The 23,207-nt window shown below is 42.1% G+C and overlaps 1 protein-coding gene across 1 annotated transcript in view; it reads right to left on the bottom strand.

Moving 5' to 3' along the window:
* Positions 1-23,207, bottom strand: part of LOC118789350 (E3 ubiquitin-protein ligase SH3RF3-like) — a 97,237-nt gene that overhangs the window by 13,773 nt on the left and 60,257 nt on the right. Inside the window, exons 2-6 of the mRNA XM_036545732.1 lie at positions 18,355-18,630; positions 13,100-13,195; positions 7,624-7,977; positions 4,402-4,514; positions 2,127-2,297 (exon numbers count right to left, since the gene is read on the bottom strand). Coding sequence (XP_036401625.1) covers positions 2,127-2,297; positions 4,402-4,514; positions 7,624-7,977; positions 13,100-13,195; positions 18,355-18,630 — 1,010 coding nt within the window. The remainder of the gene's footprint in view (positions 1-2,126; positions 2,298-4,401; positions 4,515-7,623; positions 7,978-13,099; positions 13,196-18,354; positions 18,631-23,207) is intronic.

Here is a 23,207-nt window from a genome sequence, read left to right as displayed (position 1 = left end):
TTGTTACAGTTAAAATAATGTGATGTTAAATATTCAGAGATAATGTCAAAACATCAGCCAAAAATGCATTATCCTTATTTAAACTGCCACTTGTTAATCATGCAAATCAATGAAAAACAGGCTCAGAACAATCAGTGGTATAGTGGGCACTTTTTAGACTGTCCATCTCACGCTCATGAGAGTGTATTTTTGCAGACACTAACATAAATTTCCATATGTCACAATGTGTCCTAATGACTGTTGTTGTCCTAGATGAAAGAAGTACTTCACTTTGGTTTATGCACTTTGTCAGCTCTCCCATATTTTTCCACATGCCATGGAGAGGATCTTCCGAACGGCGAGGCAGGGGGTACAGGAAGCAAGATCAGAGACTTTTATGTTGTTTAAATGACTTAAAATCCAAGTAGCAACTTTGGTAAACACGTTTTGGAAGCAGAGAAGCTGAAAGCATTTCAGAGCACCTTTGAACTGATATAATGGGGGTGTAATTTTGAAAGGGGATGCCGATTTTGCCCGGCATGGATTCCTCTAAAGATGGGAATGTGAGACTTCATGAAGCCAATTAGTAATTTCTAAAAATACATGCCTTTTTCCTGGATTATATCCAATTGCACAGATTTCTTCTAAGCACAGCGCATTGCACATTTCAGCACCCCCTCCCTTTCAGTGATGCTAGCCCCACCTCGGGGACTTGGGCTCCCTGAAGTGAGAGAATGGTATGTGTTTAGTTTCCCAACTGCACCTGTTCATGTGTGTGTGCGCGTGTGTATGTGTGTCTGTGTGTGCCTGTGTGTGTTGGGTTCATGGTGTGTGTATGTGTGAGTTGGGATGTGCTGAAGCACACTGGGTGATGCCAGTTCTATTCACACTGTCGTTCTCATACTGAGAGAACGAGAGCACACTGGAACCCTTCTGTTTGCACTTTTCCAGAGGGCATGCACACTGCTGAAGATCACAGGCGCTAATTAAAGTTCCAGGGCATTTCTTTGCCTTGGTTTGACTTTTTGAAGATCTCATACCCCCTTTTGAGTCATTTGAGCCACCAGTTACTGTGGGTGGAATAAAAGGAAGGGGATTGTTTACTTGTATTGTATGCTTTTGTAAACAGTGGACATGGAATATGAGACAAATCTACTCACTGAAACTGACACTGTGGCTGAATCCTGAACGCATGGGGACAAGCTGCTGATTTTCAGATACCACACTTATGACATCAGGGTGTTTACATTCAAGAGTCCAGATGCAGGTGAATTTCATTCTGACCACAAAGCCTTGTGATTGTCAAAGAGAGGGGTGTTACCATGCTGCTCACAAGAGTAAGTCCCAGCAATAACCAAGGACTACACTCATTTCACTGTCCCTGACCTAAACCTTTCCATAAATGGTCTGCAACAGCTAACAAGAACTACACAATACACACATACTGTATAATCAGTACATGTGCGGTAAGCATTTTGACCATAGGGAATTCTGTAGTAATGCTCCAGTCAGGATGTGAGATACAGACACGCTGAATGACCTTTAAGAAACGCCTCACCCTTCATGGGCTCTTTTTCCCCCACCAGCCCCCAATGGCTGTGGCCCACTTTTGTGCAGTAATTGCTTTTGTCTGCTTTGGTGCAGTGCAGTGTCTGTCTTTGAGCCACACACCTGCAGTATGTTAATCAGCTGGTGTTAGCTGGACTATTACTGCTGTCCTATATATTCTAATCACTGTGTGGCAGCAACATTTCAGCTGCCTGCCTTGCATCCTTATAGGCAAACTTTAAGGGATCTGTAGCATCTCTATGAGTTTAACATTACATTAAATTATTGGCATTTAGCAGACAGTCTTATGCAAAGCGACTTACATAGGTTACAATTTTTACACGTTATACATTTATACAGTTGGATATTTGCTGAGGTTAAGTACCTTGCCCAAGTGTACAACAGCAGTATCTTAGCGGGGAATCGGACCGACAACCTTTCGTTACCAGTCCTGCTCCTTAACTGCTATGCTATACTGGCACCCCCACGAATGACACTTCACTGTCATTCACATGGAGCACTCCAGCTTAGACTCCTGAAAACCTTATGAAATGAATTATTTCATTCAGCTTTGTTGTCCACACTGAGCAGCCCGTCACCTGGACACCGGCGTGACATAGTTCCCTGGGAAGACACCCGAGGAGCCGCTGCACAGGGAGGTGCCCTTGAACCAGCCATCCTGGCACTTCTCAGTCACCCGGTACATCTCTCCCTTCCTCAGCTCCAGCTCGTCAGCCTTCTGAGGCTTGTAGGCGTACAAGGCCAGGTATCTGCAGGGAGAGACACAGGGGTCAGAGATCAGCTGGGGCAGGACGGTTGGGGGCTACAGCTGGACCAGGACAGGGCTGCAGGTGCTTTGTTGACCGAAATTATAACACGGAACTTAATTTTTATTTTACATTATAGGCATTTAGCAGACACTCTTATCCAGAGCGACTTACAGCTTTGGTTACAGCTTTTAAAAATGTTATCCATTTATACAGCTGGATATTTACTGAAACAATTGTGGGTTAAGTACCCTGCCCATGTGTACAGCAGCAGTGCCCCAGCAGGGAATCAAGCCGGCAACTTTCTGGTTACAAGTCCTTCTCCGTAGCCACTATGCTACACTGTTGCCCCGCAATTTGATACGATTTATGAGTTATGATGTGAATATGCATGATGTCGTTCTTTGTGCATTTGAAAAATAGAGTTTTGCTGAAGCAAGGTTACTGGCTGGCAGCGCCAACAGTGTCACTCACTTTTTGTCTGCACTCAGGACAACTTGTACTTTCTCCATACAAACATCTCTGATCTCTAAAACACACACACAGAATGTGTATGACATTGTAACAGTTCAAAGACCTTCACGCAGCCAAAGATAAAGACTTCACCCCTTCTTTGAAATAAGGCTATTTATCGTTATGCTGCCTCTAGTTTAAGCCTCGGTTTGAAGAACAGCTGCATCCCGTGAGAGTGGACGAGTTAGGGGGGGTCAGGGGAAAAATTAAAGTAGCAACCTCCGATTGCAAATGCAGTCGAATAAAGAGAGGGATTCATGTTTTCACACAGAGAAACACATAAGCAGTGAGATGTGACAAACCCGTGAGAGACACACATAAGCAGAGAGATGTAATAAGCCTGTGAAATGCTTTGGCAGCGTGCTGGCACCCCCAGGGCACTGTTCTGTTTGTTGGTAAGTTCAAGCGCGATGACTACAATCCGGCTTGACAGACCATGGAGAACGAAACACTCTCATCTGATTTCTTCTCCCATAGAGAGCTATGCCTGCCTTAAAATAAGAGAGAAGAACAAACAGCCTTTACATAGCTTGGACCAATCGGAAACAGATGCAAAGCCTCTAGGTAGCTATGGCAACAGGTAGGTTTTTGCCGTGACAACGGAAGCGGTTGCTGGGTCAAAATGGATAATTTCAGGGATGGATGTGTCCTTCACGATGATGGGATGCTTCTCTAAAGGAAGGGACATTGCTGATAAACAGACAGTAGAGAATGGCTCTGATCTTCCTGTCCTCAGGCAAACTCTGGTGCAGTGCTGAGAAATAGTCAGTTAAAACAAGACAGTATCACTCTCATTCAAAGCTCTGCACTGCATTCAAAAATGAATAAGACTTCATCATCCCGAATGAAATATGCCACTGATATCCAAACTCCAGTATATCAAACTAAAATACAAGGAATACCGCATCACTGATATCCAAACTCCAGCATATCAAACTAATATACAAGGAATACAGCCATCGGGAATCATGGTTACCCCTTTTCTACTGTAGAGCTGCAAACAGGCTAATTTATCTGATTTAATCCAGGCTCCACATGGCTCCACAGAGGAACAGGAACAAATGCAGCCTTTACAGCTGGAACCAGCAAGGCTCGTTTGTTTCAGATTCAACATATGTCTTTTCCCTTTTTTGCGGTTGTTGAAAAAGAGATCAGATTGTAACTGATACTGAACATCTAACAGGAAAGCTGTGCTGGAGTCAGCAAGCTGCACAACTGCACTTCTATCGTGTTAAATCTGATAAACCAAGGAACATTTCAACTGATTTCACTGATCACAGAATTTCCAACAATACCTCTGGAGCATATAAATTATATGCACTGGCTAGATGTCAACACCACGTGTGAACAGCTACTGTAAGCTATTCCACCACATTTATGATAACACAGATCAGTGTCAGTCATGCTTATGATAACACTCATCTGTATCAATCATACTTATGACAACACACATCGGTGTCAGTCATGCTTACAATAACACACATCAGTGTCAGTCATGCTTTACAACAGCACACATCCGTGCTGGTCATGCTTATGATACCACACATCAGCGTCAGTCATGCTTATGGTAACACGCATCAGTCAGTAGACTTACATGTTCAAGGGCAGCTGGATTTTAGCGGCGGCCAGCATCTCCCCAGCCATAGAGGTCATTCTTGGTGGGACCACAGCAGCTGCATTGGATGTCCCAACAAAAGAGGGGGAGTCCTACAGAAAAAGGGATGTTCAGGTCACGGCAGGTGGTCCATAACAAGGCAGTGTGGGTCACTGGGTCACCAGGTAAATTTAAAAACTTTGAGATGGGTTGCAGCCAATAGCATATCTTAATGTGAAAATGTTCATTGTTTGAGGCTAATTACAGTATTCAGGGTTGGTTTTATTTTCTGCCTGACCTTGGAATAAAGGCTATGAGAAGATATGAGGTGAGAGAATACAGTCAGGTCTATATCATGTACACACACAAAGACATGCATATGTACACACATACATTTTTTAAAATAAAGGACAGCTTCCTGGTCCTGAAGGTCTATAGTCCAATCAATTTGCACATCAATTCACACTGACAGCTAATGCTATCACCTAAGAAGAATTGTTAAATTGGTTTCATTGAGACGATAATTAGTAAAATCTGCTGACTGACTCAAAAGCCGCCTGCCAAGAACAGATCCAGACATCCCTCTTGTCTGTAGAAGGAAGAAAGGCACAGCATTTCCTACAGTGTGTATACAAATGAGCTCCTATCCATTCTCTGGAAAGAGCAGCATACACAGCAAACATGAGGTCATTCTTCCCATCAGAAAACCATTATGTTGATCACATTCAAAAATGCTGTAACAAGGAATTGTTGCGAGCTCATCAGAAAGACACTGATAGAAACCTGAAAATGGTCATAGTCATTCACCATTCTGTTCCACAGCATAAAATCAAGTCATTAAATGGTACAAATGCAATTTCTAATCAGATGGTGAGACAATAAGGTTAACAAATAAAACTGAAGGCTCCGTCCATTTCCACACATATGAGTAGTGGGAGAGTGCATAAATGGATAGTTGCAGTTGTCAAAAATGGAAAAAATAGACTGTCATTAAAAGTTTCTATGTAATATGCAATACATAGGACTATCCTCCATAAAAGCTGAAACTACAGTGCCGTGCATATACCACACAGCCAGGCTGAACAGAGCATAGTTTTGCATGTACATAGAAAAAATGGGTAGTTGTGGGTTAAAACCCAGAATTTAATGTATTTTTAATAGTGAAACAACCAAAAAATACCTTAACTTTCCCAATACGTTTTCAGTGGATACATATACTAGGGTTAGTTCTCTGCTCAAATACCAAACATGCTATAGATATGTTATTATAATGGGAAAAAGTCATAAAGCACGTATGTAATGTATTTTTGCTGACAGTCAGCCTGAATAAACTCCATCACAGTACAGTTAGACAATGTTTTAACAGATATTTCCTTGATTGGTTGAGGAATTCCCACTCCTCCAATGATATCCCATCCAATCCAGGTCGAATGTCAGGGGCCTCCCATCTGTGAGGTCACATGCCCCAACTCTCCACATCGTCCTTGAAGCATGATGTTTTACTGTCTCACTGGGCTGAGAGTGAGGGAATTCTTCAGGACACAACAAATGAGGAATGAGAGAAAGAGCTTTGGTTGTGGCAGTGGTGGGTAGTTCACCATGGAAACAACATCGCCACTCCCTATGCATCTATCTATAACTTCCAACGATGTTTCAGCCTCCAGCTACAATGTGGGCTACATGGTCGTTAAGCCATAAGTCAGGCTGGGCCCTAGTCCACATGAATGCAGGCTAAGAGCTTGTGGATCACATTGGATGCAGTGCAGTATCATAAGAAAGCTACCACACAAGTCAGAAGGACAGGTAGGGAGAATTCTTCCTCCCTACATGCCATTTACCCTGGCTGGGAGGTATTGTGCATATGTTTTGTAAAAGTCTGTTGTATAATAAAACTGTTGTGCAAGGTGCAAAGGTTTAATTACTGTGACAGAGTCTCAAAACAAGTGAATCTTTTTGGTATTTCTTTTCGTAGCAGAGGCAAAGATAACGCTTTATGAAGCATTATAAAACACATTTCCTGCGACATAAACATAAGACAACACTACTACAATGGGCCTTGGATGGGAGAGCTGGGCTATGAGGCTTGGATCCCTGAGAGAAAGCAGGGATAGTGCAATGCTATTCATTTCAAATCTCATGTGCAAATAAAACCACTTGAGAGAATGTTCAGTTCAGTCTCTATTTCTTCTTCATTCATATCACATCCCTAACCTCCCATCCTCCTCAGCACACATTCTGTGGAGTCTGATGTTGTCAACAGCCTCTCCTGCACAACCCAGCGACCCTTTATAAAAACAGTGGCAATCCTGAGGTGTCTGGATCCAGGGCCCACATTCCAGCAGTCACTTCATTTACATTTATTCATTTAACAAACGCTTTTATCCAAAGCGACTTACATAGGTTACAGTTCTTTACAACATTATCCATTTATACAGCTGGATATACAGCTGAGGCAATTGTGGGTTAAGTACCTTGCCCAAGGGTACAGCAGCAGTGTCCAGCAACCTTTCGGTTACGAGTCCTGCTCCTCAACCACTATGCTACACTGCCGCCGGTGCAGTACATACTTCAGTGCAGTATATAATTCAACAGTCATTTCAGAGCAGTGTAAAATCCAACAGTCACTCCAGAGCAGTGTAAAATTCAACAGTCACTCCAGAGCAGGATGAAATTCTCCCAGACTGGAGAGCAGCTGTCATGACCGCCCAGACCTCTGCTCACCCAGCACCTCCTCTTTGCCAGACACAGGCTCTGGGCCGGACTCGCCAGCAAACGGAGCCATTTGTGTAGAACAAACACTACTGTCTCCCAGGGGGGAGTGTTCAATATTTAATGCACCGAGGAGTGAGGCCAAATATTAAAAGAGGGAGGTGTTGCTCACTGCTTTGTATGCATATATTTCCCATCTGCTGCGTGGTTTTTTTTTGTGTGTGTGTGTGTGTGCTTGTGTGTGTGTGTGTGTGTCTGCGTCTGCGTATGTGTGCGTACCTCGAATGTTTGTGTAGGCAGGAAATCTTAGACAGTGCATGATGTTTACTTCTCTGTGCATGAATGCTCTTGTCAAGAAGCTTGGAAAGACGTGGATGCACTAAAATATTGGAATAAATACATGGAAAATAATGTGCAGTTTAGAAGCATACTAATTGACTACCACTTAAACTGTTGGTGGGTGAGTGTATGCGGGCCAATGTCAGGTGTCAGCGTGCGAGCGGGCAGTCCTACCTGTGGGGGCGAGCCAGAGGACAGGTGCGGGCAGTCTGCGATGCGGGCGGCGGCGCGGGGGTCCGAGGAGCTGATGAGCACGGGCGCGCTGATCTCCATGGAGTGGCGGTTGATGAGCGCCTGGGCGGTGCGCTGGGTCATGCTGAGCGCGGTGAAGGAGTGCCGCTTCTTGGCGTTCTTCTTGCCCTCGATGCGGCGGTTCACGCCGGCGGCGGGGCCGTTGCCGTTCAGGGCGGAGGCCGGCCCTGAGCCCAGCCCGGAGCATGGCCCTGCTGGAGAACCGGGCTCGGTGCTGGGACCCGGGACAGGGCTCAGCTTGTCCATCTCTATCAGCTGCTTGGCTGGCTCATTGAGCTGTGAGAGACACAGAGAGAGGTAGCATGCGGGATGTGTGGTGAATTTACATTCCTGTATAGAATCTAGGATGAGTTTTGATGTTTATACAGAACTTGACAGGATAAAGTAAAATATGAGCGCACATTTATTAAAATCTACAATCACTATAAGAGCTTATGAATTCATTAAGCAGCTTACTTATTCATGCCCTTGTACATGTATGCATACATATGGCTTTTATTTATTCACACAGTACATTTGCTCAGGTATTGTCATCTACAGTCATTAGCTGTGCATATTTTACTCAAAGTGAAAATCTGCCATATGGAAAGACAGATATTTTTTCATTGTGGAATGTTCCTAAATCAATTACACTCTCCCTTAGTACATTTTGTTTTGTGTAGTTAAGTTCATTTTAGTACATTTTAGATTATTTTCAAATTCTAATTCAATCAAATCAACCATGAGTAAGCATTGTGTTGTCCAATGGGCAGATGTTCAATACAAGGCAATCTTTTATGTTGTCTGACTGGTTGGCACGCTGCATACATACAGTATGCTCCTTCTAAAAACACTGAATAGACACTGACCTTCAAACATGACCTATATATCTACTGACATTTCAAAACAGAGTGCCATTTCCCCTGTAAATACTCTTGGTTGACAGCAGTGCTTATGTGATGTGTGTTATCGTTGAAGGGCTTCTCTTGCAGGATTGCACAGGAAAGGTCTCTGACCAGAACACACAGAACACTGTCGAAGAAACCCATCCTGCAATCAAACTCTAATTACTGTAATTACACTCATGATAAATATCCCTGGTTTAAAGAGCATCAGATTCTCTCCTGCTAAAATGGGTCATTCACCTCTTATCACACTGTATCACTAATGCAATTAAAGCACTATTCTTGAGATAGCGCATTATAATTCCAGAAGGTATTGCAGGGAAAAAGCCTATGAAATGTTAAACTACAATGTGTAGCATTCAGCAGGGAGCAGTCTGGCTAAGCGAACAGTACCTTAAACCATTGCCCACATGCACAGGGCCATTAAGACACTGCATTACTTAATCAGCTTACCTTTAGCTTTTAAAATTTATTTATTTATTTCCTTGCATTCATATTAATATTTACAGAAGAGATTCATGTTAAGAATCCGGTTTAAGGGCGGTCTGCAGGGAATCAAAATCGTGACCCTCCGCCTTGGTTCTTCAAGCCCTACTCACTATGCCACATCCCAGCATCATCATCACCTGATATGACATATGTATCGGAATTGGACAAATATCCCACCTTCCTCAATCCCCTCTTCTCGGTATCCATTTCATTTCAGGCAACCTTCCTTGTTGTGGGCTTTGGCAACCACAATACAAATCACCATTTTTGGTTAAACACAGTTCTTTTAATATGAAATGCAACAGCACATTTCTATTTGAATAGATATGTTAATAGTATCAAAAAATAAATGGAAATGACATATTCTGCATATGTCATATAATGCATATTCTTTTACCCTTGACTCCATGCAGTGCACTTCTCAAGAGAGGTCAAAGGAGGCTTTGCTTACTTTCAGAAAGCCTGAAATAGCAATACCTTTCATCTAACTATGTATGACTGTCATCACACCATACCACTCTACAACTGTCTGCTTTTTATCTCACAGAAAGACAAAATGTGATATTGTATTGAATATGTTCTGCTGTTGTAATGTGTGCATAGCTTGGCTATCTGACATCAAACAACTCTGATTATAGTAAAAAGATGTTGCACCTACAGCAATATCATAACCAGTGCTCATTTGAATGTCAAGGCTAATGCAAAATCAAAATGTAATTTCCATTCTCTTCCACGCCTCACAAGTCACAGAAGACAAATCTACAGAGCTGGATGAGGGGCAATTAATTTCTGTTTGATTCTGTCTGAAGAACGAAACGTGATCCACAACCTTGAATGGTGTTTTGCCAACATGCAAGAGACCCAGTGCCTTGTCACTTATTTCAGACGATCTTGGATGATTCTGAGGTGAAAGCAAAAGTCCAGTTACAGCCACTATGACTATGTCTTCATAAGCAAACTCTGCAAAAACAGATAAATTTATCAAGTTTAAGACCTGTAATATCGGTCAATTAGAACAATAACTCTCTGTAGTTTTTATATGTAACAGAAACCCTATCTATATGTATAGTTACTTGTTTATTGGCAGGATTTATTTTTAGTGTCATGACTAGCATTGTTCAACAATAAGTGAACAAAGTGAAAGTGATCATTAACTGTAAAATGCAGACAAGGTAATCTCCAGTTATAATGAATTTATTCCACTCCATGGAACAATGGTGCTTTCAGCAGTGTGAAAAATGGGACAGTTGCTACCGATTCAGGAATGTAATCCTTCCCACATTAAGTCTAGTCAACTTGCTTGTGCTGAATACTGATTTCTGACCACGGACACAGGACAGAATCCAAATTGGCCGGTATGTCTCTATCGGCAGTGTAAAAAAAGGGAGAGTGAGGTGAGGGAGAGCAGGTGATTTTTAAACTCTCCTGTGGTGTTGTAACCCCTAGCAACCTTGAAGGATTGCACATTAAAAAAGAGCTGCCTCACCTGCCTCACATCCACAGGCTCTAAAATGCACTTCGGGAGCCTGTGAATTGATTAAATGCCACTGAAAAGTTAACGACACAGCGACAAATCGCGCGGCCCGAATGTCAATGAGGCCGGGCACAACAAGATCTGCGGTTTTGCGAGCTCACTCACTCATCCTGTTCATAACCGCCATATTTTAACACCTGCCTAATTGAGCTAGATGGTGCTGTAATGGAGACAGTGAAGGGAATGTTCAAAGGGAAAAAAACAAAGAAAAATTATAAAGGCTTCTGTTTCTGTTTGGTAAGAAGCATTTTGCTATTACTCTGTGTAGTGAATAACAATCATTATCAGAGGACAAAGAGCTTTCTTTCTCTCTGTATGTATATAGCTAAGTCTGATTTTGCTAAAAACTGTCTTAAGTTATGTGCACCAGAGAGAACACCACCATAACACCAAATCTGAGAAAAAAAAAACACCAGTCCAAAATCTACAAAACAAACAAGCTCAAAAAGGAGCACCTTGTCGGTCTTTTCTCCTCCTAAGCCCACCTCTATTAAACTCACATGAAACCCATTAACCCCCCATTTACACCACTGATGCAGCAATAACATAGGATTGGAATGAAAGACCAGCGGCCTCTAACTAGCCTTGATTCATTATGTCAATATAAGAAAGCAGCAGAGGTTAACTGCAGAGTGCCCTCTCCCGTTCTGCTCTGCCTGACTCCCACCACACTGGATATGTATCCCACCCACAGCTGTGCTACACACTCCACGCTTTCAGTGTCATCAATTACACTCCCCCACCACCATCACTTCTGCTCTCCAAATAAGCACATCTTTCCTAGTCACCACAGAGCTAACCACACATCCACACCCTCACCCACCTGTGGGAGGCCAGTATGTACAACAATGAAATCATGTCTATTATTGATGTTACTCTAAAGGCGACCTTATCCCCCAGCCTTTTCATGTATGTAACCCCTCCACAGCCCTCTTTCTGTCCCTCTGTCTGTCTCTCTCTGTCCGTCTGTCTTTCTGTCTCGCTCTCTCTCTCGTTCACTTGCTCGCTGCAAAATAAACTCAGTCTGTTTATTGCTTTTATTACCCCCAGTCTTTACAGTCTGAAATGCAACTTAATCAAAATCCCTGCGCTGTGGGGTCAGCTGTAACTTGCCTCAATAATCTGTATTAATTATATGCCTCCCTTGGCCATTTAACCATTTTTTCTCGCTGTGTCACAAACACCATATTGATGTTTCCAGCTGCAGCCAAGACTTTATGATACATTTGAACGATACATATTACAATACATACATATTAAAATGGTCATGAAATTACATGTGGAAAAAAATATTTTATCTATATTTTATCTAACATGATCAGTATAACAACCAAACACAAACCCATTCTTTCTTTGTAGTACACAAAAATCCAACTGTATAGCATTTGTTATAGGGTTCCAGATCAGTGATCAGAAATCCATAAGCCAAAATATAGATCCATTTTCTAATGAATCAAAATAGTATATTTGACAGTGCCTCTTAGGTCCTCTAGGTGATATGTTGCATGATTTTAGCAACGAAATCACAGGCATGGTGACTAGAGATCAAATAAACACAAGCAGGACCTGAGAACTGTTGTTGAGTGTTCCAAAATTGTTTGCTGTGAATTAAAGTAAATGACAAATGAAATGAAATGTCTAAAATGTTTTCAAGTTGTGTACTCCATATGTGCTTAAACAGTAGATGGTTAGCATCCCTACCAACCATCTATGGTCATGTCTGGGGAGCTGAAATCTAGGCTGTTTAGTATGATGCAGAGGGAAGTCCACTGTGTCACATTCTTCTCTTGTTCTGTGCTGATCCGAAGTCACTCTGGTTCTCATTCGTGCGAAACGCAGTACGTGCAGCGATGGAAGCCGCCTACTGGCGTGGCACGCACCGTCCCTCTGTTTGCCTCTCTTCGACATCTCCCCTCACTTCATAAAACTCATTCCACTCAATCACTGCGTGATACCTCTAATGTGGCTCTTTATGTGCTTTCTGACAGGCCTATTCTCCTGACACGACACTCCGGCCCAGGCACTCATATTTCTCAATGAAGTAGCAGACACCTCTACACTCTCAGCAGGCATAAGTCTCCTTGACAGTTTGAAGCCCCCGGCTGTTCATTTTCCCGCATTTCTCTGCTCCATCGAAAAACAACTCAGGTTTATGAGATGCACGGCTGGATACCCAGAGCCAGTAGATAACATTGAACGAGGTAGAGGACGCTCTTCTTTGATTTATTAGACTTTTGCTTCCTCTAGCCGTGCTTCGTAAATGTATTGAGGTCAAGATAAAGACAACAGTCCTGTGGGAAAAGGAGCAAGAATGAAACAAGGCCGTTGGATATCCCAGAATCCTTTGCTGAAACACCTGAATCCAAAATCTGGATTGGGCAATTATGCCTTGACTGTCTTTTCAGAGGTCATCTGAGCCCTCCTTGAAGATAACCTGCTCTGCTGCAAGGCAAGGATGTCAGCAGGGAAACACAAATGCCACGACTCTTACCTCCACGTATAAAATTGGGAATATTCCAATTTTATCTCCCAGCATGCCCTCTGCCCAGTTTTCATCCACTCTTCGGATCACAGTCAGAATTTCATCCTGCGGGTCAAAATAAAAAAAAAGGGTGAGCTTTTTTTTAGCCCATAGTCAGCTACTGTAACCCCATTCTACAGGACATTGGTGTATGTGTATCTGGGCTGGTATGCGTAGTTATGCCTAGTTAACTGAAGCGCACACAGTTACATACACACACACACACACACACACACACACACACAAAGCAGTGGGAAGCAGTGATCCTATTCTATTGATTCAGGATACTCTAGAGGGCACTGAACTTAAAAGCCAGGTTGTTTTATAATTCATGATAAAATATGGATCAAAGGTAGTCAAACATTTGCTATTTATATTGCATTCTGTAACAGTGTCACACTAGCACACTTACCTACTAACTAAACACTCACCTTTCCATATTCCTAGAGAGTTCTACAATATCAGAGCCTGTAAATGCTTCTTGAACAACACAGGAAGAATTTGAGTGTTTCTAACTACTTGTTCCACCCTGTTCTTCATGAAGGCCTGTACTGTCCCATCTGGAGTACTGCCACTCCCTGCTAGGCAACCTTTCTGCCTGAGCCACCAGACCACTTCACCTCATTGAGAACACTTTTGCTTGGCTGCTGTTAAGTTTCCTTAAGTAGTCTTCCATCTCCCTTCACTGGGTAAGAATTAGAGTTTGGATCAAATTCCACACTCCTGCGCAGGTCTCTCGATAGTGCTTCCAGACTGTGACTTCTTTCCTTTGACTTTTCAAACTTCACACCCCCAAATGGGCTCTCTGCTGGCCAGTCTCTGGTCATCTGAACATTCCTCCCTTCTGTGGCAGTTTGTACAGTACCTCTCTATCTTACCGGCCCCCCCAGTGGTTGAATGAGCCACTTGCAACTATCTGAACTGCTGAATCACTCACCAGTGTCCAGCACCAACCCTAAAAGTTAGCATTACACACATCCTACACTTATCTCTTGGTACTTGATCAATCCTATACAGGATCACTCCTATACAGCAATGCTGCTTATTGTTATTGTTAGTATGTGTATTATGATGTAAGGTTTTCCTTCTGTTATGTACCTGCTTTGCTATGATAAAAAAGTGTCTGTGTTGTAATAATGGCTTACATAAGCTCTCGGGCTACTGCCCAAAGACAGGGAGGGAAGAGATCAGTGACATGTGGGGATGTACACAAGCTCAGGTCACAGAGGGAGTGAAAGAAAGGAGACTGGAACTGGCACAGTGTGTGGCAAGAACAGACAGGCCATGGAGGGTTAAGGTGATAGAAGAGGCTACTTCCCCCAACCTTCTGTACCGTGAACAGATATGACACGCCTGCGTCAGGTCTAATGTAAGAGAAGGTGGCCATGTCCCCAAACCTTCTGTCCAGCGAGGTGGAGAAAGCACCACTAATGAAGCACTCTGGGAGAGCTGGGAGCACTCTAACTGACCCATTTTAGTTATCAGTAGTGTTGGGAACTCCCTCCCTTTGTGGATTAAGGGCTCCCTGTTAAATTCATATAACAAACTGAGCCGCTGCGCCTACGGGGAGAGAACGAGCCGATCCTCACTCTGAGAAGAAGAATGAAATGAGCAAAAAAAGGGGCATCTTTTATTCAAGCCTCTTCACACCAGGGGGTTTCACATGCTACACACAATCATAGTGCATTTTTCGTAAATCAGCCCTCTCTTCACTCCTCTGGTCCTACTGCACTGGAATAATGATAATGAAGATAATCCCGAGCACGTCCCTGAGGACCATTATGAACAAGCAATTGGCCTGGTCCTCCTTTGACACAGAATCTGAAACGGATCGATTCCTTCTTGCTGGCGGCACAAAGGATCTGCGGTGTGTTCAGCCCAATCGGCCGGGCTCCACTGGTTCTGGTTTCAGCAGTGTGTGAGAGGGCCATAGTGTAGCTTCAAAACACCCCTAAATCCATAAATCTTCCTCACTGTATCTTGAACAGTGCCTTTTTTCAGTATGATGTAACCAGATAGTTGCACAGGCCAGTAAATGCACACAAGCTGTACCTTAATGGAGGCTACAGGCAGATTACTTAGAGGTAAGACTTTCCTTTGCAGTATCAGATTAGGTTGATTCCATTGCTTCCACATCATGTAACCCTATAACTGGAAATATTATCTGTGCAGACATGTATGTGAATATCAGGGAATGTTTGGTAGCCCCAGTAACATCTGGTCTTCAAACCAACCATTCTTCCCATCTTCAAAATTCCCATCTTCAAAATTCAGAGAACGGCCAGTTAACTTTACACTGCTAAGCATTACTTTTCTTGTTTTAATGTCCAAATGTGTGTCTATCATAAAAAAGTGATCCTTCTGTTGTAAAGACGTAATGTGTCTATTTTAATTCTCCATTTGAATATGAGTTTTTTTCTCTACAAAGCAATACATAACCATTCCACATCAGTTAAACATTAAATCTGCCCCTATGTGAATATTTAATATGAATATTGAATTCACATAATTTTGTTCATTTAATTTTGAATATTTATGTACTAGATAATCACATGCTCTCCTATGTTAATTAATGGCATGCTGTACCATTAGGCTGTCAGTTTCAACATATTCCTATGCAGAATACAAATTGATTAACTTAATCTTATCACTTATTTGTAATTAAATTATTGTGTAAATAAGCTGATAATATAAATACATGGATGCATGAATAAAAGAATGAAATGGCACTGGAGTATGGAGACTCCTTGTGAGATCTTAGATGGGATCACCTGTAGTCCTTCACATTCTTGAAGAAATTACTGAAGCCCTCCACGCCCAGTGTGGATAGTGCACACAGTCTCTGTGCACTGACTACACAATGCAAACACTTTCAATACATTTTTTGTCTGCACTGGATCTGCATTGTGAGGAAAGAGCCTCTTTGCTCTTCCACCGTTTCCTCTGGGGAGCTGATGAAAGAACACAGAGAGCATCGGACTGCAGGCATCTCCTTCCATTCACGCACAAGCGCCCGTGCCTTCACCAGCCTACACAAGCCAAGATAAATAGCACAAGCGAATTACGGGCTTCGGAGTTGAGGCAGACCAGTAGTGAATACAAATCAGGCAACGACACCAGGGATTCACAATTGAATAGTCAAACGTATGCCTTCTCCCCTATTGGCTGTAGTGTACAAAGCCCTCTTCCCCATTGGCTGTACTGTACAAAGCCCTCTCCCTTACTGGTTGTACTGTACAAAGAGCAATGCTGATTGTTACCATCCCACTGAAAGCGATCTCTCTATTGTCAGTTTTAACTTCACATAATTACTCACATCATAAAGGAGATTTGGCTACCTGGAAAGCGGCTCACTGAATCCTTAATACACTCTCACTCTTAGCGTCATTGCCAGACTTGGACAAATTTGAAAGAAAATGAAAATGCACTTTGATCAGCCTTTGTCCACAAGACTGCAGCACATAATTTCCATTTAATCTCTTGAACTGACCTTTCCTGCACAGGAAAAGATCTGAAAATGACAATCAGCTGCAATTGTCATGCTCAATATCAACCTGTGAAGCGCAACTAAAATCAATTGTTGCTCACTGTCAGAAATAATTATCTGCACTTTTTAAGTAAATAGATGTGGTGTTGGATGAGAAGCTGGACACCATGATCTAAATGATAATGAAGAGCAAAACCTACTTAAAAACACGGGCGGAAAAGCGGTCTGTTTAAGAAATAACCATCTGTTAAATCCTGCAAGGACACAGGTAAGTATAATGTCCATAGTATCACTGACATGTCCTATCTAATTGGAGGAGAGAGACAGGGAGCTGTTATATGATAGCACAGATGGTGTTTTTTAATTCACGTTGAAAGGACACGGCAACACCAACAGTGCTGGGAGGCTTCCTAAAGAAATTTCCAGCTTAATGTACTTCCACAGTCTGGGTCAGAGAGAACCCATGGGAATATTGCTGTGTGGGAGTGACTGATGAGTCTATCAGATATAGTACTGTAATAAACTGTGTTATTCCAGGACCTGCACTCAAGGGCACAGGTCCAGTGGGGCACTCAGGTGCTCCCCTACATTAATAATCACAGTTCACAAAAGGGCTGTTTTCCCCTCCCTTTCACACTATTGTCAGATGCATTGCTTTACATCAAAGGTAACTTCATAAGGTTTTCATAAAACATATATAACATGTTCATGAGCACAGCATAACCACATCATGAAAAACTTATTAACAAAGGTTCTGTGTGACAAGGCATACACAGTCTCAGCCAAAACTTTGGAAACACCTGATTAAGATAATAGGAAACATGCATTCAGAGACATTTTTATGATAAGACTTATGATTAAATGCTTGAAATGTGTTTCTTAGAGAAATTTTTTAGTTTTAAAAAATAGTTTTTGGCTATTTTGAAGAATATAAAATATAAAATAGTTTTGGATTGTTTATCATTTTAGTTGTGTTATTTCATAGTTCTGATGTCTTTACTATTGTTCTAATATGTGGAAAATAGTAAAAATAAACAAAGTGTGTCAAAACCTTTGACTGGTACTGTACCACATTATGATATATAACAAAATAAAGCACAATGTACAAAGATGTACTGATTAAACAGTACAGCTCACTTAAGGTAGTTTTTTGTAATTTTAGTATTGCATATTGTATATTTTAAGCTAACAGTGGCAAGCTGCATTTTAATTTGCTGGTATCTCTAAGATAAATATTGAATAGATTTTGATGTGTTTGGAAACTGTTTTTTTTTTACAAAAAAAAATGAATGCAAGGTTAACATGCAGTATTTTCAGGGCCTGCATATTTTTATCTTAACATTTTACTCAACAGCAACTTTGTTAAGAAGTGACTGTTGCAAAGACATATCTGTGTTTGTTGTTTAAGCTGGTGAACTAACAAAAGAGAGTGCTACAGGTTGAGATGGAATGCTAGTGCTGCACACTGGAGAAAAAATGCAGCTGAAGTATCAGTTCATCAGACTGACGAGCTGTTTGATGCAAACAACCTTGTGTAATTAAACTGGCTGGTCTGCTAAAGTAGCTGTAATGAGAGCAGGGCTCAAGGTGAAAACAAATTCAACAGGGAGAAGAGTGAGAGTGATGAGAGAATGAGAATGACTCTATATAACATTCCTCCCACTGATTCAAAGAAATAAAAAGTACTTCATTTAATGCGGATAATACATGTTCTTAACAAATATTTGCAACAAACTACCTTGGTGAAACTCAAGCAGTCTTTGTCCTGGTCCTTTTCCTTGAGGTCAAAGTCATATAGAGCCTTGCCCTGGGGTGGCGTCTGGGATAAGGGTTTGATGCACTGGATATAGCTGGCAGGGAGGAAGCCATGGCTGCCGTTCAGTTCTCCATGGTACCAGTTTTCGTCCACCTTGCGGCGCAGGATGATGATGTCACCCTTGTTGAACTTGAGGTCCCCAGGCTCCTTGCCTTCATAGCTGTAGAGAGCTTTCCCACAGGGAAGCTGAGGTATGTTCTGGAAAGAGAGTGAGGACAAAATAAGGGGGAAATCAAAATGCAATCAAAGATCAAACAATGAAGAATAAGTGTTAACAGATCATCCAGACCCACAATCACTTTCAGAAAATGGCATGATCTGCTCCTCAGCCACACATTTGTGCCTGAGCTACACACACCTTATTGGGTACCCTATCATCACGAAGATATGCACCTTATAGCTATTACTCCAGGTCATAAATATGTAGATTAAATACACTAGAGGTACCAGCACAACATTAAACCAGAGCATCCCCTTAAATAAGCCTGAGATATTTTAGGGATATTCTGGAGACATTTTAGGTATTATGTTCTCATTTATTGAACTGACTGAACTCACAGGCTTCAGTACAAGCACAGATATTTGGAGCAACATGCTACTTGAAAGTGAGGAATTTTCTAGATCTTTACACCTCCTGACTGCAAAACCACAGAGACCCATTAATTGTGCAGAACGACCAACGACTAAAAGGACGAGTGGTGGCTGGGACATCAGCCTGATATCCATATTCATGAACCAAAGAGACCAAATTGAAGCAGGGCAGAAAAAAAAAATTACTGAGAAACTCAGAATGAAAAAGAATCCTGCCCGGTTTCCCAAAGCCTTTCTTCTCTCATGTTGACAGTAATGTACCACAAACCAAAAGCAAAAAAGATACCATAGATGCTCTAGGTAATGTATTGGGATTGTCATTGCCAACGTGATGATGATAAACAAGGCAGGGTTTCAGAGTAAAAACAAAAACATGAATCATCCTCTCCCCCCCTCCAGTTTATCCTTACAATATAGTCACACCTCTGTAATGCATCTCGCCGCCTGTCTTCCTGAATCTACGGTGTTTCATCCGATCAGCCTCATCTCAGCAATAATAATTTCCTCTCCTGTTCTGATCCTGTGTTATCGATCATCAGCTCTTTTCGATTCATGCAGGCAGCTTCACAGGACAAACAATGCAGATAACATACACACACTAGCATGCTCTCCCATTACATCCGAGCATGAACACACACACACACACACACGCACACACACACACACGCACACACACTCACACACACACATCGTGTTTTTTTATTCTGTAGCTCACCTAGGTCCCTTGGCAAATTTGCCTGGACCACAGGCTGTTTTACCTCATTAAAAAAGCAAAGGCACCTTTAACTTAAAAAGAAGAAACCAAACGCATGCCTCTTCATTACTTTTTCTTATGTGTGGAGATGGAAAGAAAAAAAGAATTAAAATCATGGAGGGAGTGAGGCAGAGACAGGGTGAACATGAAAAAGGATTAAAGGAGGAATGGGAAGGGAGGATAGAGAGGGAAAGAGAGATGGACCAGAGGGGGGAACCAAACATCCAGAATGACAGATTTGCTCTGCAAGAAAGTAGCTCACAACTATCCATCGCCTCATTACGCATGCATCATTATACCCTAATGTGCAACACATTTATTTGGGATTCCATTAGGACCGCTTCATGGCAGAGGACAGCGGATTACAGGCAGAGAGTTACGTAGGCAAACATAAGAATCCATTCTGGGTGGCGGCATATGTTGAGCTGGCCTGCATAGGCCCATGGTGGACTCTATAGGTGCTACTGCACAGACCTGTGGTGGACACTGTGGGTGCCACTGCAAAGACAGTCTTTCATTTCACTGTGAATAGCATTATAAGTGAAGTGCTTAACATAAGCATATTACTTTCTGTTTCCACTAGCATTTGAAACACAAAAATAATATGCCTGTTTCTTTGTAAAAGGACTTAAGTTCTGTTTGAGTGGACTGGAAATATGGAGGTAAGTTCTGCTGGGCTGTAAGAAATATGATCACACTGCTGGAAAATCCCATAAAGTCCAAGGCTAATCATCCCATTACAGTGGTTTCCTGAATGGGGAGGTGGGGGTTTGTGCGTCCAAGGTCAAGGGGCTTGTGCATGTAATGAAGTGTGAAGGTCGAAATGTGTGTGTTCTCTACAGCATGATTCAGCCGCTGGTCGGACAGTTTGAAGTTTCTCTACTTTTGTTATCACAACAGATTGGAATAATTTGAATAGGCTCAAATTATTCTGATGAAATCCAGTGGACAGTATTTAAATCTGAACTTGCAGAGACACTTATATTTTGAATGTAACTGAGCCATAACGCCTCTGAGTATTACTTTTTATTAACTCGGCAGATGCCCTAATCCAGGATTATCCATAACACTGACATTTTAAATATTATCCATTTGCTGAAACAAGTGTGGTTGTTTATGTTGCTCAAGGCTTCAACGGTCCACTGGAGAAACGAACCTGCAAGCCTCAGAGGCCTTTTCTACAATCCTTTTTTTCCTTTACCTTATCACAGCACAGGCAAAGGCCTGTAGTTTTCCAAGGCCTCTGACCATAGTAAAAGTAATTTAGGCACAGACAACTATGATAATATTCCAGTGCTGCAAGGCAGAAGCCAATAGAGCTCAATGTATTCTAGTCTGGTCAGTTGCCAACAATGACTGGGAACCCACATTGGTAGAACAGACTGGCTTCGCTCAGCTGGGTAAAGGGTGGGTAGGTCAGGCACGGTTTCTTCCTCTAACCACGGTTGAGCTAATGTGACCAGATCACATTATTGGGGCAGTGCTTATGTATGCACACTCTTCACCTGGTGCACTACTTAGGCTGATGTCACATGCCATGATCCATAAAGGTAAATATTACCCTGAACGGGACCTGCATATCAGCTCTCCCCATGACCATAACCACACACAACCTAAGAATGATCTCTCTCAGCTTCAGAACATAGTAACGGAAGGCTGGACAGATTAAAAAGTCAAAAAAAGGAGGAGACACACAATAAAACAGGACGCTTAATAAATAATTCAGTCCCTTCTCCAATCACCTCTCTGTTTGTCTTTTCGGCAACTGTGCAGATCCAATAAAGGGGCCTGTATCAGAATGTACCATCATCTCTCCCTTCGTTCCCCTTCGGCCCACAAAGTAATAAAACAGCATGTGCCGGCAACAGTGGAGATGTTGTACGAGTGCCACTGATCTAAATGACTCTATAAGGGTCTTTAAATATTAATACGGGAGAAGTCCCCTGGAACGCGCTCTTTCTGCAGCCCTGCATAATCCAAGCCTCATTATAACACGCTGTTTCATCACCTCCTCAGGGAGACGAGAGAGAGAGACAGAAAGGAAGATGGAAAGGGACAGAAATCTGCATTATTTGGTCAGACACTTTGTGTAACTGACAAAGTTAACGTTTATACAATACACGGTGTAAACAGTGATGATTGGTTCCTTTAACCTCAACAACGTTCATACTTCAGGGGGCCACATTTGCGAATGACATGTCCTCTTGCATGACATCTGTTTGGATCTATCAATGGCTTTTACTGTTGCGGCAGGGAATGTTCTGTGTGGAAGTCTATTGACTGTTTGACTGTTTTATATAAAGTGTGTTACATTTTATTACATTTCTGTTCATATGTTAGTCATAAAGATAAACATCAGTAATACCGTCATTCCTAAAGATCAAGGAATAACTGCTTGTAATTGAATGAAATGTTCCTGTACAATCATCACAAAGATTTTCTACAGTATTTCCCCCCCTTTTCACCAACCTTAGTGATGGTGCATTGGGCTCACTCTAACATCCTCTGCAATTGCATAGGAGTGGAAGGCAAGTTGAATGCAAACATGCTGTACTACAAGTCCCACAGTGTACCATTAAGCAGACACCATTCAGAGGATATGCACATCTCTTTGATGTCATCTGAGCCCTTGATGTCACCCTGTCCAGCATCCCCACCCACATCCTGGCAGAATAAAGCCTAGTTCTGGCACTATGGGCTCTCAGCCACAGTTTATGGTTGACACATCTTGGCTCAAACCTGGGCCTGCACTTCAAACAAGCACTTTAACTGACTGAGCCACCTGGAAGCTGCAGATCACAAAATCTTAACACCAGACTATAATTTCATGATTCACAGAATAATGTGGCTACTAATGTGGCTACGTATATATTATGATAAAATTCCTATACCCTCAGACATTGGATGGGTTTAGGATGTTATCACAGAAAAGACCTCATCAATAGTTATGATGCTTGCAGTTTCAAAATTACAACTAGGTCCTGATCTGACTTCATGAGTGATATGCAGAAGTTATGGAATTGTGTCTAGAGCAGGAGGTGGGGGCTGTGTTCTTCTTCAGTTCTTATTGTGGGGCTTTTTGGAAACTGATCTGTAACATCATTGAAGGTGAAGCACACTGTGAGCTTACATCCACAAGTGTGTTATTCCTCCCTCTTGGGGGTGTGAGTCTGCACATTGCAGAATATCATCAGGAAAAAAGCTTCAACACTACAAGCTGTCTAGTATTCACCTGCATCTGTCCTGGCTGTGCTTATGTCTGAGTCATTCTATAACAGAGGGCTGTAATACTCCAACTTCAACGCATGTATTCCTTTTCCCTGACAAACATTAGCCAAATCTTAATTTTGTTCTATGGTTTAAATGCATAAACTGTCACAATATTGTTATAGAAAGAAGAAAAAAATCAAATGCTAACACAAAATGCAGA

Source organism: Megalops cyprinoides, chromosome 14 (genome assembly GCF_013368585.1).
Source record: "Megalops cyprinoides isolate fMegCyp1 chromosome 14, fMegCyp1.pri, whole genome shotgun sequence".
In the NCBI taxonomy this organism is placed as follows: Eukaryota; Metazoa; Chordata; class Actinopteri; order Elopiformes; family Megalopidae; genus Megalops; species Megalops cyprinoides.
The sequence above is the reverse complement of the archived record's forward strand: the minus strand, read 5'-3'. Positions and strand labels throughout refer to the sequence as shown.